At 39.1% G+C, this 15,152-nt stretch overlaps 1 protein-coding gene across 10 annotated transcripts in view; it reads left to right on the forward strand.

The window, feature by feature from the left end:
* The window catches only part of ZFHX4 (zinc finger homeobox 4), a 186,552-nt gene that overhangs the window by 167,541 nt on the left and 3,859 nt on the right, over positions 1–15,152 (forward strand). For all 10 annotated transcript variants that reach the window (XM_024251267.3, XM_024251265.3, XM_063726698.1 and 7 more), the window contains 4 exons: positions 1,151–1,284; positions 1,672–1,872; positions 2,425–2,542; positions 3,066–8,480. In XM_024251267.3, the coding sequence (XP_024107035.3) occupies positions 1,151–1,284; positions 1,672–1,872; positions 2,425–2,542; positions 3,066–8,480 (5,868 nt within the window). The remainder of the gene's footprint in view (positions 1–1,150; positions 1,285–1,671; positions 1,873–2,424; positions 2,543–3,065; positions 8,481–15,152) is intronic.

Below are 15,152 nucleotides of genomic sequence, written 5' to 3' on the forward strand. Positions count from 1 at the left end.
ATGTGGATTGAAAAAAAATCAAGATAAATCTTCATGCACAGCATACAATCAGATTACGCCTGGACTACATATTTACGCGGGGTCTGATAGCAATCAATGGTTTAGCTTCATTGCATTTCAAGATGTATTTGCACCCAGTTGTCCAGTGATAGTGTCCTCACCCTGGAAATAATTTAGTTGCAAATTGACTGGAAGATGGTGAAAATTGAAAGTTAAAATTAGAAATACTCATAATAAACAGCAGAAAAAAGGTCAGATGATGCCATGCTATGATGAGATTGGAATGGCTGGTAAATGAGGTTTTGTGTTTGTCGTGAGATGTATGTGACATGCCTACCCAATGTCGCTGTAATATCTAGCCTTGCAGAGGAGATTATCGGGCAAATTGATGCTGGAAAGAATTTTCTGTTAGATTGGGAAATTAGAATTGCACTCTTTTCTTTGATGTGTATGAGGCTCCTACACATTACACTGCTGGTCTAGGCAAAATCTGAAATCATTTTTAACACCAAATATTTGGATTAACCTCATAAAACCATTGTCTTCTTGAGATTTGTACTAAATGTTATATGTACAGCCAACTGCTGAAATATCTACAGCAAAGAGTAAACAACTAATAGCAGCAGCAGATATATAGGATTAATTTTACAATCCTTTCCATTTTTAAATCCATTCATGACATAAAATTATTATTATCTGAGTTTCTGAATTATAACCAGTCAGCTCTTCTCAGAATGTTGAAATATTTTAAGTGTCAAAGAATTTTAGAAAAGAGATAGGTAATTAAATGTTAGTAGAAATAATGATTTTTTAAGTTAGTATTTGTGAAAGGGAGTAGATTTGCTTTAATGTGGTAAAGGCATTCTGAGACACTAGAGAGCATGTGTTATTGATGAATCTTTCAAGGCCACCTAGGGTTATCTAAACATGAAACAGGAGTACATTTTAAAATATATTTATAAAGTCCACTTAGTCAGTGGACAAAAAGAAGTGTTCTTACTGCCTTTTGAGATTAGCATTATTTAAAACTGCTTGTCGGTTCTTTTTGTGATTCAGTGTGTTTAGAGTCACAACTGTTTGAAAAACATAATTTTTCTCATTTTGAAATTGTGTTTTTAAATTGAATTGTTTTATTCTTTTTGGGAATCAGGGATAATCACACCAGAGAAGGAACTAAAAGTTAGTGTGGCAGGGGGTACCCATCCACTCCTGCTGGCAAAAGAGGAGGATGTTGCAACAAAAAGGTCAAAACCTACAGAGGACAATAAATTCTGTCATGAACAGGTAAATACTTTTTTTCCCCTTTACTGTGTAAATCTTTATTTTTTATTGCTCCTGATAGTTTTAAAGCCCCAAATGATTCCATGCTGTTGAAATGTATGTAGACATTGCAATTGGCAATGTAATTAACTCTTGGTATTACCTCTGATGTTCTAAAGTCATCAGAATACATTAACCATGTTGAAATAGCTAGAAGAGAAGATTTGGAATGGTCTCAGTACAAGAAATAATGAATGTCTGAGGTGATGGATATCCCAGTTACCCTGATTTGATTATTACACATTGTAAGCATGTACAAAAATATCACATGTAACCCCAAAATACAACTACTGTGTATCAAATAAGAAATGCATTAACTAATAGTGGCCATGTTTATTCAATATTTTCCAGTTCTATCAATGTCCTTATTGTAACTACAATAGTAGGGACCAAAGTCGTATCCAGATGCACGTCCTATCACAACACTCGGTGCAGCCGGTCATCTGCTGTCCTCTCTGTCAGGACGTCCTCAGCAACAAAATGCATCTCCAACTGCATCTGACGCATTTGCACAGTGTGTCTCCAGATTGTGTGGAGAAGCTGCTTATGACAGTAAGGATACCAAGTATTGATGCATGTGTGACATAATCTGTGTTAGGAATATCAATATAAAATCTGTAATTATTGGTTTATAGAAATGTATTTCTTCAGAGCTAATTAAAGCTCTGTTATTGCTCGTGTTACAGTAGTCACACTCAAGGCCCATTTGTGACCTCTTTTGCTTGGAAAAAAAATATGGTACGAGGCATAGCTTAGTAAAGAACATTATTTTGCAGTCTTCTTTTTATATCTATAATGTTCATCAAATAACCCCAGTGGGTACCTTGCATTTCAAACTTGCTTCATTATCATTATAAAAAAATAAACCTACAGAAACTTTTAAGCCATAATAATAATAATAATAATAATAATAATAATACAACATTGCCACAGCATTGATCTAAAGTGTGAAGGTGTGGCATTTATCTGTAACATCTGCAAAACATCCCTGCTTTGGCTAAGAAAAAACAAATGTAAGTGGGATATGCTACCAGGAAAAGAGAGATGTGATGGAATTTGTGATTTCTAGGGTACATTTAACATAAACCCCTTTGGTTTTCAAAGGTGCCTGTCCCTGATGTGATGATGCCAAACAGTATGCTACTGCCAGCAGCTGCCTCTGAGAAATCAGAGCGGGACACGCCTGCAGCCGTGACAGCTGAGGGGTCTGGGAAATATTCAGGTATGCCATCTTATCATCAAGACTTGTGGACAATACGCTTAGGGGCATTGCGTTTGTGGTGGTGCCCAAAGATTATTACTATCAAAAGATTTTCATTAAGCATGGGTGAAAAATGTATGCCATTTCAAAGAGCCATATTTTCCAAGGCATATTTTGTGTCTGGTTATCTGTAAGTGACCTCAGGGGACCCAAGTGTCAGACACCCAGGAAAATTCTGTGTGATCTAATTCATGAACACCAAGGGATGGCCCTTAGTATCACACTAATTGCAGCAAGCTCTAATGACCTTTGACTTGCTTTCTTCCCTTTTCTGTAATTTCTTGAGGCCAGGGGTGATTTCTTGTTTGCCTTTATATCCCCAGTACCCAGTCCAGTGCTTGCCACATAGTAGTTGCTCAGTAAACATTTCTTCAAACAATTAGTTAAGTAGAAGCCTTTAGAGGCTCCTATTTATAATACTAATTAATATTTAAGGAGTAGGTTTTCTTATTGTAAGAGAGATGTTTGTGCTTTTTCCTAATAGGTGAAAATCCAATGGATGACAAAAGCATGGCAGGTCTCGAGGATTCAAAGGCTAATGTGGAAGTAAAGAATGAGGAGCAGAAACCAACTAAAGAACCCTTGGAAGTCTCAGAATGGAATAAAAATAGCAGTAAGGATGGGAAAATCCCTGACACACTGCAAGATCAATTAAACGAACAGCAAAAAAGGCAACCGCTCTCTGTTTCTGACCGTCATGTCTATAAGTATCGCTGTAACCATTGTAGCTTGGCTTTCAAAACTATGCAGAAGCTTCAGATACATTCCCAGTATCATGCAATTCGGGCTGCGACAATGTGTAACCTCTGCCAGCGCAGTTTCCGTACATTCCAGGCTTTAAAAAAACATTTGGAAGCAGGCCACCCCGAACTGAGCGAAGCTGAACTTCAACAGCTGTATGCCTCCTTGCCCGTGAATGGAGAACTGTGGGCAGAGAGTGAAACTATGGCCCAGGATGACCATGGCCTAGAGCAGGAAATGGAGAGAGAGTATGAGGTGGACCACGAAGGGAAAGCAAGTCCTGTAGGAAGTGATAGTAGCTCTATCCCAGATGACATGGGCTCTGAACCAAAGCGGACCTTACCTTTTAGAAAAGGGCCCAATTTTACGATGGAAAAATTCCTCGATCCATCTCGTCCATATAAATGTACAGTGTGTAAAGAGTCATTCACCCAAAAGAACATTCTCTTGGTCCACTATAATTCAGTTTCTCACTTGCATAAGCTGAAAAAAGTTTTGCAGGAAGCCTCCAGTCCTGTCCCACAAGAAACTAACAGCAACACAGATAACAAACCCTACAAGTGCAGCATCTGCAATGTTGCATACAGCCAAAGCTCAACACTGGAAATCCACATGAGGTCTGTGCTCCACCAGACAAAGGCTAGGGCTGCAAAGCTGGAGCCCGGTGGTCATGTGGCTGGTGGGCACAGCATTGCAGCAAATGTTAACAGCCCTGGCCAGGGGATGTTAGATTCCATAAGTTTAGCAGCTGTAAACAGCAAAGATACCCATTTAGATGCCAAAGAATTAAATAAAAAGCAAACTCCTGATTTAATCTCTGCTCAACCTACACATCACCCATCACAGTCACCAGCACAAATTCAGATGCAACTACAGCACGAATTACAACAGCAAGCCGCATTCTTTCAGCCTCAGTTTCTAAACCCAGCCTTTTTGCCTCATTTTCCTATGACCCCAGAAGCACTGCTGCAGTTTCAGCAGCCTCAGTTTCTCTTTCCATTTTATATACCTGGGACAGAGTTCAGCTTGGGGCCAGATTTGGGCTTGCCAGGCTCTGCCACATTTGGGATGCCTGGCATGACAGGAATGGCTGGCTCCTTGCTTGAAGACCTAAAGCAGCAGATTCAAACCCAACATCACGTTGGCCAAACTCAACTCCAGATACTACAGCAACAAGCACAACAGTACCAAGCCACACAGCCCCAGCTGCAGCCTCAAAAACAACAGCAGCAGCCGCCACCTCCACAGCAGCAGCAGCAACAGCAAGCAAGCAAATTATTGAAACAAGAGCAAAGTAACATAGTGAGTGCAGACTGCCAAATCATGAAGGACGTGCCGTCTTATAAGGAGGCAGAAGATATTTCTGAAAAGCCAGAAAAACCAAAGCAGGAATTTATAAGTGAAGGTGAAGGACTCAAAGAAGGCAAAGACACAAAGAAGCAAAAATCCTTGGAACCATCCATCCCACCACCCCGAATAGCTTCAGGGGCCAGAGGAAATGCTGCCAAAGCGTTATTGGAAAACTTCGGTTTTGAACTGGTCATTCAGTATAACGAAAACAGGCAGAAGGTACAGAAGAAGGGCAAAAGTGGTGAAGGCGAAAACACTGACAAACTAGAATGTGGAACATGTGGTAAATTGTTTTCCAATGTTCTTATTTTAAAGAGTCACCAAGAACATGTACATGGGCAATTTTTCCCATATGGAGCGCTAGAAAAATTTGCTCGTCAATATAGGGAGGCCTATGACAAGCTTTATCCAATTTCTCCATCTTCTCCAGAAACGCCGCCCCCGCCACCTCCTCCTCCTCCATTGCCTCCAGCTCCTCCACAGCCTTCTTCTATGGGTCCTGTAAAGATCTCCAACACGGTTTCTACTCCTCTGCAAGCTCCGCCACCCACTCCTCCCCCGCCACCACCACCACCTCCTCCTCCTCCTCCTCCTCCCCCACCTCCTCCACCTTCTGCTCCTCCACAGGTCCAACTGCCGGTTTCTCTGGACCTGCCACTCTTTCCTTCCATTATGATGCAACCTGTGCAACATCCTGCGCTTCCTCCCCAGCTTGCCCTGCAGCTGCCACAGATGGACGCACTCTCTGCAGACCTCACCCAACTTTGCCAGCAGCAGCTCGGATTAGATCCCAACTTCTTAAGACATTCTCAGTTCAAACGCCCACGGACAAGAATTACAGATGATCAGCTAAAAATCCTGAGGGCTTATTTTGACATTAATAATTCTCCAAGTGAAGAACAGATCCAGGAAATGGCAGAGAAATCTGGCCTCTCCCAAAAAGTTATCAAACACTGGTTTCGAAATACGCTTTTTAAGGAACGACAGAGAAATAAAGATTCACCATACAACTTCAGTAACCCTCCTATAACGGTTTTAGAAGATATCAGAATTGATCCACAGCCCACTTCTTTAGAACATTACAAATCTGATGCATCATTCAGTAAAAGGTCTTCTAGAACAAGATTTACTGACTACCAGCTTAGGGTTCTGCAAGACTTTTTTGACACAAACGCTTACCCAAAAGATGATGAAATAGAACAACTCTCCACTGTTCTCAATCTGCCTACCCGGGTTATTGTTGTATGGTTCCAGAATGCTCGTCAGAAAGCACGAAAGAGTTACGAGAATCAAGCAGAAACAAAAGATAATGAAAAAAGAGAACTCACTAATGAACGGTACATTCGAACAAGCAACATGCAGTACCAGTGTAAAAAGTGCAATGTGGTTTTCCCCAGGATCTTTGACTTGATTACACATCAGAAAAAGCAGTGTTACAAGGATGAAGATGATGATGCCCAAGATGAAAGCCAAACAGAAGACTCCATGGATGCCACTGATCAAGTGGTATACAAGCATTGCACAGTGTCTGGCCAAACGGATGCAGCCAAAAACGCTGCTGCCCCTGCAGCAAGTTCTGGCTCTGGGACCAGCACCCCCCTGATTCCATCACCCAAACCAGAACCTGAGAAGACTTCTCCAAAACCTGAATATCCCGCAGAAAAGCCAAAGCAGAGTGACCCCTCTCCCCCTTCTCAAGGCACCAAACCAGCCCTGCCATTAGCATCAACTTCCTCGGACCCACCACAGGCATCCACAGCCCAGCCACAGCCACAGCCACAGCCACCAAAACAACCCCAGCTTATCGGAAGACCTCCCTCGGCCTCTCAAACACCGGTCCCTTCCAGTCCACTGCAAATTTCCATGACGTCTCTCCAGAACAGTCTACCTCCACAGTTACTACAATACCAATGTGATCAGTGTACAGTTGCCTTCCCAACTCTGGAACTCTGGCAGGAACACCAGCACATGCACTTCCTTGCTGCTCAAAACCAATTCCTTCACTCTCCGTTCTTGGAAAGGCCCATGGACATGCCCTACATGATATTCGACCCCAACAATCCGCTGATGACTGGACAACTGCTGGGCAGTTCCCTCACTCAAATGCCCCCTCAGGCCAGTTCCTCCCACACCACAGCCCCTACAACGGTTGCTGCTTCCCTAAAAAGGAAACTAGAAGATAAAGAAGATAATAATTGCAGTGAAAAAGAAGGAGGGAATAGCGGTGAAGACCAACACCGAGATAAACGCTTGAGAACCACGATCACCCCGGAACAGCTGGAAATACTCTATGAAAAATACTTGCTAGATTCCAATCCTACCAGAAAAATGCTTGATCATATTGCCCGCGAAGTCGGGCTGAAAAAAAGGGTCGTGCAAGTCTGGTTCCAGAATACACGAGCGCGGGAGAGGAAAGGCCAGTTCCGGGCGGTGGGTCCAGCACAGTCTCATAAACGGTGTCCGTTTTGCCGAGCCCTGTTTAAAGCAAAGTCGGCCTTAGAAAGCCACATTCGCTCTCGGCACTGGAATGAAGGAAAGCAGGCAGGTTACAGCTTGCCACCAAGTCCTTTAATATCCACCGAAGATGGGGGAGAAAGCCCACAGAAATACATTTATTTTGATTACCCATCTTTGCCATTAACTAAAATTGATCTATCAAGTGAGAATGAATTGGCTTCTACAGTGTCAACACCTGTTAGTAAAACAGCAGAGCTGTCGCCGAAGAATCTTTTAAGCCCTTCTTCTTTTAAAGCAGAGTGTTCTGAGGATGTAGAGAATTTAAATGCCCCTCCTGCTGAGGCTGGGTATGATCAAAATAAAACCGATTTTGATGAGACTTCATCGATTAATACGGCAATCAGTGACGCCACCACCGGAGACGAGGGAAACACTGAAATGGAAAGCACCACAGGAAGTTCCGGAGATGTGAAACCGGCTTTGTCTCCCAAAGAGCCAAAAACTCTGGATACTCTGCCAAAACCCGCAACCACACCTACCACGGAGGTCTGCGATGACAAATTTCTCTTTTCTCTCACAAGCCCGTCCATCCATTTCAATGACAAAGATGGCGACCACGACCAAAGCTTTTACATCACGGATGACCCGGATGACAACGCCGACCGCAGCGAAACGTCCAGCATAGCGGACCCGAGCTCCCCAAATCCATTCGGATCCAGCAATCCCTTTAAGTCCAAAAGTAATGATCGGCCGGGTCACAAGCGTTTTCGAACGCAAATGAGCAATCTTCAACTCAAGGTTCTCAAGGCTTGCTTTAGTGACTACCGAACTCCAACCATGCAAGAATGTGAAATGTTAGGGAATGAGATTGGCCTGCCCAAACGCGTGGTCCAAGTGTGGTTCCAAAATGCAAGGGCAAAGGAAAAGAAATTTAAAATTAACATAGGGAAGCCTTTCATGATCAATCAAGGTGGAACAGAAGGCACCAAACCAGAGTGTACCCTCTGCGGGGTGAAGTACTCTGCCCGCTTGTCCATCAGAGATCACATTTTCTCCAAACAGCACATTTCAAAAGTGAGGGAGACCGTTGGCAGTCAGCTCGATCGGGAGAAAGATTACTTGGCTCCAACCACGGTTCGGCAGCTGATGGCACAGCAAGAACTTGATCGTATAAAGAAAGCTTCAGACGTGCTGGGCTTGGCGGTACAGCAGCCAGGCATGATGGACAGCAGTTCTCTCCACGGCATCAGCCTGCCAGCAGCCTACCCCGGACTCCCCGGCCTTCCTCCAGTCCTTCTCCCCGGAATGAACGGTCCGTCCTCCTTGCCGGGATTTCCACAAAATTCAAACAGTAAGTCATTTAAAGGAGACTCAGTCTAGTTAATTAAGTAGCATCAGGTAGACAGTCACATGTAACCAAGAACGGGGTGCCTTTGGATTTCTTTAATTTCAGCTAGTGAAACCAATACATTATTTAAAGTATATATTATATTGGCTATAGCTAATAACCAGGAAGTAGGTCAACCTGAAACACACACAGAAAAATAAAGACTAGGTAGATCACAGCAGATTCTCAGATATATATTAATTATTTGTATCATTACAGCTCTATGTCATAGAAATATTTTATTTTTATACTAATTTCAATCTTGATTTCAGATGGCATTCCAGCACTCACATGTGGCGTAGTATTTGGTGCACATATTAAGAAAAATGAAACATTAAATAATACATTTATTGGTATCTTAATTTATGTTCTTTCCAAGGGATGGGGTGGTGGTGTTTTTGTTTGTCCCCCCCGCCGCCACCCTGTGACACCCAGAGTTCAAAAGTTGAGTCCTTCAGCCACAGGTATTCCCCACATGGTTCCTAGCAGATTAATAGGGATTATGTTTGAAGTTCAACAACTAAAAACATGACTTCTGTGATAATACAAAATTTAGCATTGCTGTACAATTTTGAGTTTTGTAACATCCATTGCTACTTGTTTTTTAAATAAATTCAGCAACCTTAGAAATATATTAATATTACTTCATGCCTTTCTTCCCTCACCCTTAGCCCCAGCTAAAGTTTCTACTTAAGGCATAACAAATTTGTAAAGCTGTTTGAGGCAACCTCAGATGCTGAATCTAATTGTGTGTTCATCAAAAGATATGCAGTTTGCACAGTTTAGATTTTGTGAATAAGTATAGGTATTCAATTATATTATGTTAAATAAATGGAATATAATGTGCTAGCCAATCATGTAGCCAAAAATATAACAAAAGTTATATATCACCCGAAATAGGAAAACATGGTTCTTTTATAATTTAAGCAAGTTTTGTTTTCTAAATTATCAATGATTTTTTTCTTTTTAAAAGGAAAATTTAACATGTTAAAGGGACATCTAGAATTCACTAATTGTATATATAATATATATATCTACATTTACAAAAAATAAGGAAAGCTTTTTTTCATTTTTACAAGTTGAATTTTTACATAAATTTCAAACTTTTCAATTCCATGATTTTCTTAAAAGAAACAAAATTGCCACTGTGATCTTAAGTTATTCCTATTTTAACTTTTAGTTTGGGAGGTGTGAAAACAATGACATCCTATGGCCCCTCAGCCACCGCTAGCTTATCTGGTTTTCTGTTCTGAGTCGGTTGGTTTTTGAGAGAAGCAGAATGGAACTATACATATAAAGAATGTCACCAAGAAAATGTCTGCCATGTCCCTTCCTTGAACTGTCATACCAACTTCCCTCACCCCTAAGGTAATTTGGGCTTCATTATCTAGACAATTTTGGAGCCTTAAATATTAGAGCTATAATTAAGTGTTTTGGTTGTACATTTTATTTAAGTAAAATACAAGTGTTTGAAGAATAATGCAATGACAGATTTTTTTTTTTTTTTTTTTTTTTTTGCATATGGTATGAGTCTTGTTATTTTCTGGTCCCATTTTATATACCACTGATTATTGACTCAGAAAAATATCTTATATAGAAAGATTTCTATGATCAGTTATGTAAAATAGAAGAGTTTTGATATCTTTACATGGGCTGAAAACAGTTGAAATATCTGTACCTTTAATCTATAAGTCTACTTTGATTGATGATGACTGTGTTGTCATCCCAATAAGTGGTGGTCAAAGCACCTTGTTTTTTCTCCACTGAGTCTGAAGGCCTTTGTTAGGACAGTGGTCCTTCTGCCAACTGCCCTTTGGTCAGTCATTCTGATATGGGCACCCAGAGGGCCTAGGTGAAAGAAAGTGAGAAAGGAGGAAAAGAGATGTTTATGAAATATTTAAATAGACTAACATTTTTCCTCGTTCTATTCACCATAAATTATATCCTCTCCCAAAAATACAGGCCCTATTTGTAATAGCATTGGTGAAAAGATGTTGGAGGCAGTCACACCACGGCTAGGAGTATCTTTAAACACACGAGGTACCCAGGAACTCAAATCTGTTATATCTGCTGCTTTATTAAATCGTGGACCGAAACAGACTGGGGAGTGTTATAAAGAGAAAAGCTCCATGAACATTGCTACCTACTGAAATTTTCAATTTCTCTCAACTTAGTCCTCTGTGAGAGATTTTAAACATTAACACAGCAGAATTACCAGTGGGGCCCCACCTGAGCGCCTGAGTTCCCGCACTTTCAGTTCATGTCTTTATTAGGTTAATTTACTTATGGTAGATAGTGCTGACTATTTCAACCAGCTCAGTAGAGCTGTGGTTCTCCATTTTCCTATGATCATTTTCTACTATATTATCTGTCACCAAACAATTATCTTCTTTGCTTAATGGGAGAGAGAAACATACCAGTTAAGGCAAAAATCAAAAGAACATTCTAAGTAACATATTTCTGCGTTTCTTACAAGCCCCGGGCTCTTGCTACAATTTGTTATCAATATGAACATCTTTGAGAATATGACAAGTTCCTCTTGGCTCCTTTTTAATAAGATTTAGTTATGGAAAAGACTTCATTTTAAGGATGTCCCATCCCTTTGAAAGTAGGTTCCAAGATTTTGATTAGAAGGAAATCACTAAAAATCGCTTCAGTGAATATAAGATGAATATAAGAGTTTATTCAAAGGCTACGCCCCAAAATTAGCTTAATTGCAGTGTAAAAATGTTCGGTTTTAGTATTTATCAACTTCTGAATTTCCTGGTTTAAACATACCCTTTATTTTATTTTGGGAGGTAGAATTGTTTTTCTGGTTGGATATTGGTTTTAATGCTCACAAAACTTTCTTATCTTCCAAGAAATCTGCAAATTTTTTATTCCTTCAAAATCACTAAGAAGGCCCTTTCAAGGGTAATATTCATCATGTATGCCTGCTTCCTAAGCAGTGGCCAGCCCTGTGTTCAGTATCACTACCTACTATCGCTTTGCTCACTTTTTAATAAGATGAATTATTTTTTCTTTAATTTTTGTTCACATCCTAGTTTTTGTATCATGATCATACGTAAAAAAGGGAAAATGGCCATAGAATATCAATGTATGTTTATGTACCTAGAAAAATTAGAAAACTTTAAATTTATATTTTATCCTTTAGAGTTTAGCTGGCTTTGGGATTACACTCAAAGTGAATTAAAAAATTACTTGCTTTTCTATTTTTAACTTATTTACTTTATCATTTTAAGCAGTGTCTGATTTTAAATGTTCCATTAGTGTTTGGAAATACTGCCTAAGCTGATTTCCTTAAATGGAACTTTAGAACATGCCTTTTGCATTTTTCTCACACTGTAATGTAATTTACTAGCACATTTGGGGTAAATCTAGATAAGAGTAAGTCCTTAATAATTTTAGCACAATTGTCTTTGGCCCCATGTACATAATTATTTTCATTTCCAACCTCAAATATAAACTCGAGGGACCTCAGTCAAAGAAACTTGGAGAAAATGAACTACATATGAGTGCGTTAAGAAGCAGGCATTTTCTTCTGAAAGCATTACTATCAGGACTAGGTAGCTATTTCAGAGAAAGAAAACCCAACAAAATGATGGTAGTATGAGATTATTTACAGAAAAATTTTTAATTCTATGTGAAATTTCTGAGAACTGCAGTAGGAGTTGGGAAATGGGAAAGAATGTATATTTAACAGTATAACTCGATAAAAGATAAAATTTGACACTCATTTAATTGTAAATTACCACCACTTACTCCATATCTCTATTACTGTTCAGCTTTTCTCTTCTATTTCTGCTTTTCTGGCTACTGATATTTTTACTGCAAATTTTTATAGGCTTATTTATTTTACTAGTAAGCCAAATGCACATAGTTTATTATTCTTAATCTACATCTCTTTTCCCAAAATTTTTAGAGTAGCTCATTATTTAACTCAGCTTTTTTCCTCAAGATGTTGAATTCTTTTTAAAATTCCTGATAATCTTTGATTTAGGATTATTTGGGATTCCTATTGCAGTCTTCTAAAAATCTTTATTACTTCATTACGTAACCCTAGACAAAAACATGCAGACCCTTCATGATGGGAAAACCTAAGTCAACAACTATTGCTCCATCTTGCTTTCTAACCACAATTTCTATTTTTTCACGTCTCTGTTCCTTAAAATTTATCTTGTCTTACATTTTCATGTCAGAGATAGGTATGCCAGTAATTTCCTCAGATTTAGGGGGAAAATTAGGTGAAAGGGGGTACAATTATTTATTAGGAAGTTGTACTGTTATGAGATCTAGAACTAAGGTTGGTTTTGTGAGTAGGCAAAAGAAGCTGGCTACCAATGTAATATTTTAGCAATGCAAGTAAAGCCTCCTCCACCTGAATCACTCAGGCCTGAAATTTTATAATTAGATACTAATTCCTTTAACTGTCGAATGGAAAATAGCATAGACTGTGGTGAAATCAGAATATCATAGCAGGAAGAAACCTAAAAAATTATTGAATCTAGTATATATTGAACCTTTTTCGTACTACTTTATTAATTTCTTCAGTTCTTTCTTGCCAATAAATTTTTATAAACAGGCAAGTGGAAATGCAATTCCAGACATAGAATTGTAGGAATAAAGGCAAGGGAGTTATGCTGGTGGGCCCCCAAAGGCAAATCTATTACTTCACAGTTTTCCCTAGGTCTGGGTCTAAGTCCCAGGAATCTAGACATCTATTACTAAATTGGATTAAAGATCAGAGAGTTTATTCATTCATTCCTATCATATACCAGTAAAGCTTGGGCCATTTTTATCTAAATTTCTTTTTAATGTGTGAGCCATTCCTCCGTAAAATGTATGTACTTACTATCAGTTTTTTTTCTGGAAATATAATGTTATTTTCCAAGATTTTCTTTTCTTTTTGCATCTTAAATATTTGAATTATTTAACCTCTGAAATTGATTCAGTTAAACCAGAAGATTAATTGGAGTGACAGCTGTAAAATTTAGTCTCCTCTAGCTCATCTGCCATTGAGTCATAACACTCCTAGGACTCAGTTTCCTTATTTAAAAATGGAATGTTTAGCAGCAGTTCCCCATTGCCATTGAGGATGTTGGGAGATGTTTTCTAACATCATGTAAACTCCTTAGAGACTATCACTGTAGAAGTTATATCAAAGTAGATCAGAGAAGAGTTGAGTATAGCAAAGTTAAAAAGAGGAGCAGCCAATAATACCCTAAGTTAATTGAGGGTAATGTGATAAGGATAAGGGTCAAGGAAGGAGTGATGTTGACTTCACAGTATCTTGAATGCTAAGCTTTCTCGGTTGGGTAAAGATCAATTAAGAAACTATGGATGTTTTTATTTTTATTTTTATTTATTTTTTTATTTCTTAGCTAAAGAAAAGGAAGCATGCAGTTTTTCTGTCTCTCTTTCCCTTTTTTTTTTTTTAACACTCACATGTTGCATTTTGCATGGAGGTGAGACTATGACCAATGTTAACAAGATGGCTCTATGAAGTCTTATGATCATTCCCTCTAGAGCTATGCATTGATAATTAAACTTTATTCACCTTCTCCTGGTTAATTCTTCCTTTCGCCCACGAGACCTCTATCACAGTACTTGTCATGATCATTTGGTAGTGAGCCTTCCCTTGTTCAAGAATGAATTACTATCAGCCAGCCATTAGACTTCTGGTCTGTTCCTTTTGCAGTCAACTTTACTTGCCTCTAAAAACATCTTCAAAAAAGGCACAGGCTTTTACAAGTCCCTTTTCTATCCTGAGCTGTCCTTCAGTTTCCCAGTCAACTATCTAGCTCATAGAAATGGCTGTGTAATAGGTTATTATCAGCCACTACATTATATTGGGTACTTGAAACAAAGCAAAGATCTTTTACATTCCTATAGGTATTATGCTGTACCCACAGGTTTCTGCCTACTGATCATTTAGTTTCCCTCTCTAATGAGGTGAGAATCATGTTTGCATACCACAAGCAAACCTGGAAGAAGCATGTTTTGGGGGTGGTAAAGTTGACTGTTAATATATGCAGTTCCTATCAAGTACCCTGTTAGGCAAGTGGTCAGGATGGTAACGAACAACTTAACCTACACTCTTAAAAATGAAATCATGGCTAACCTTGTTCAGTCCTAGTAATGAATGACTCTGACTTCGCTGCTGTTTGTTTTTTGGTGTCTTCAGTGGTCATTTACTATCGCTATTTAATTAGCTTATCACCTTCTTTATTCAATGTAAATGTATTTTTCTACTGGAACATAGGCAGATGGATTTCATTTTATTTGATAGCTAATTACTTTTAGTGAATGTGGTAATTATCAAACTGCTCAAGTGAAGGACGGAGAGAGTCTGCCTTCCCAGAGGTATAGTAAAAATTGCTTAAAATGAATAACGGAATAGGGATCTTGCAAGGTGTATCAATTAGAAGGAACCACTATAGTTCACAATGATGTTTTTTGTTATTCATCTTTCATAACATGCGAGCCTGTTTTCTGAGTAAAATGTTGCTAAAATATGCAGCTTACGTTCCTACAGTTATTGGTGGGGGTTAAAACTAATATAAGAAATATTATAAACACAGGAAAGCCCTATGTTGAAGTTCTAGGTGGTGATCATGAATTTCCTATTGTGTGTAA

Source organism: Pongo abelii, chromosome 7, assembly GCF_028885655.2.
Source record: "Pongo abelii isolate AG06213 chromosome 7, NHGRI_mPonAbe1-v2.0_pri, whole genome shotgun sequence".
Classification (NCBI taxonomy): Eukaryota; Metazoa; Chordata; class Mammalia; order Primates; family Hominidae; genus Pongo; species Pongo abelii.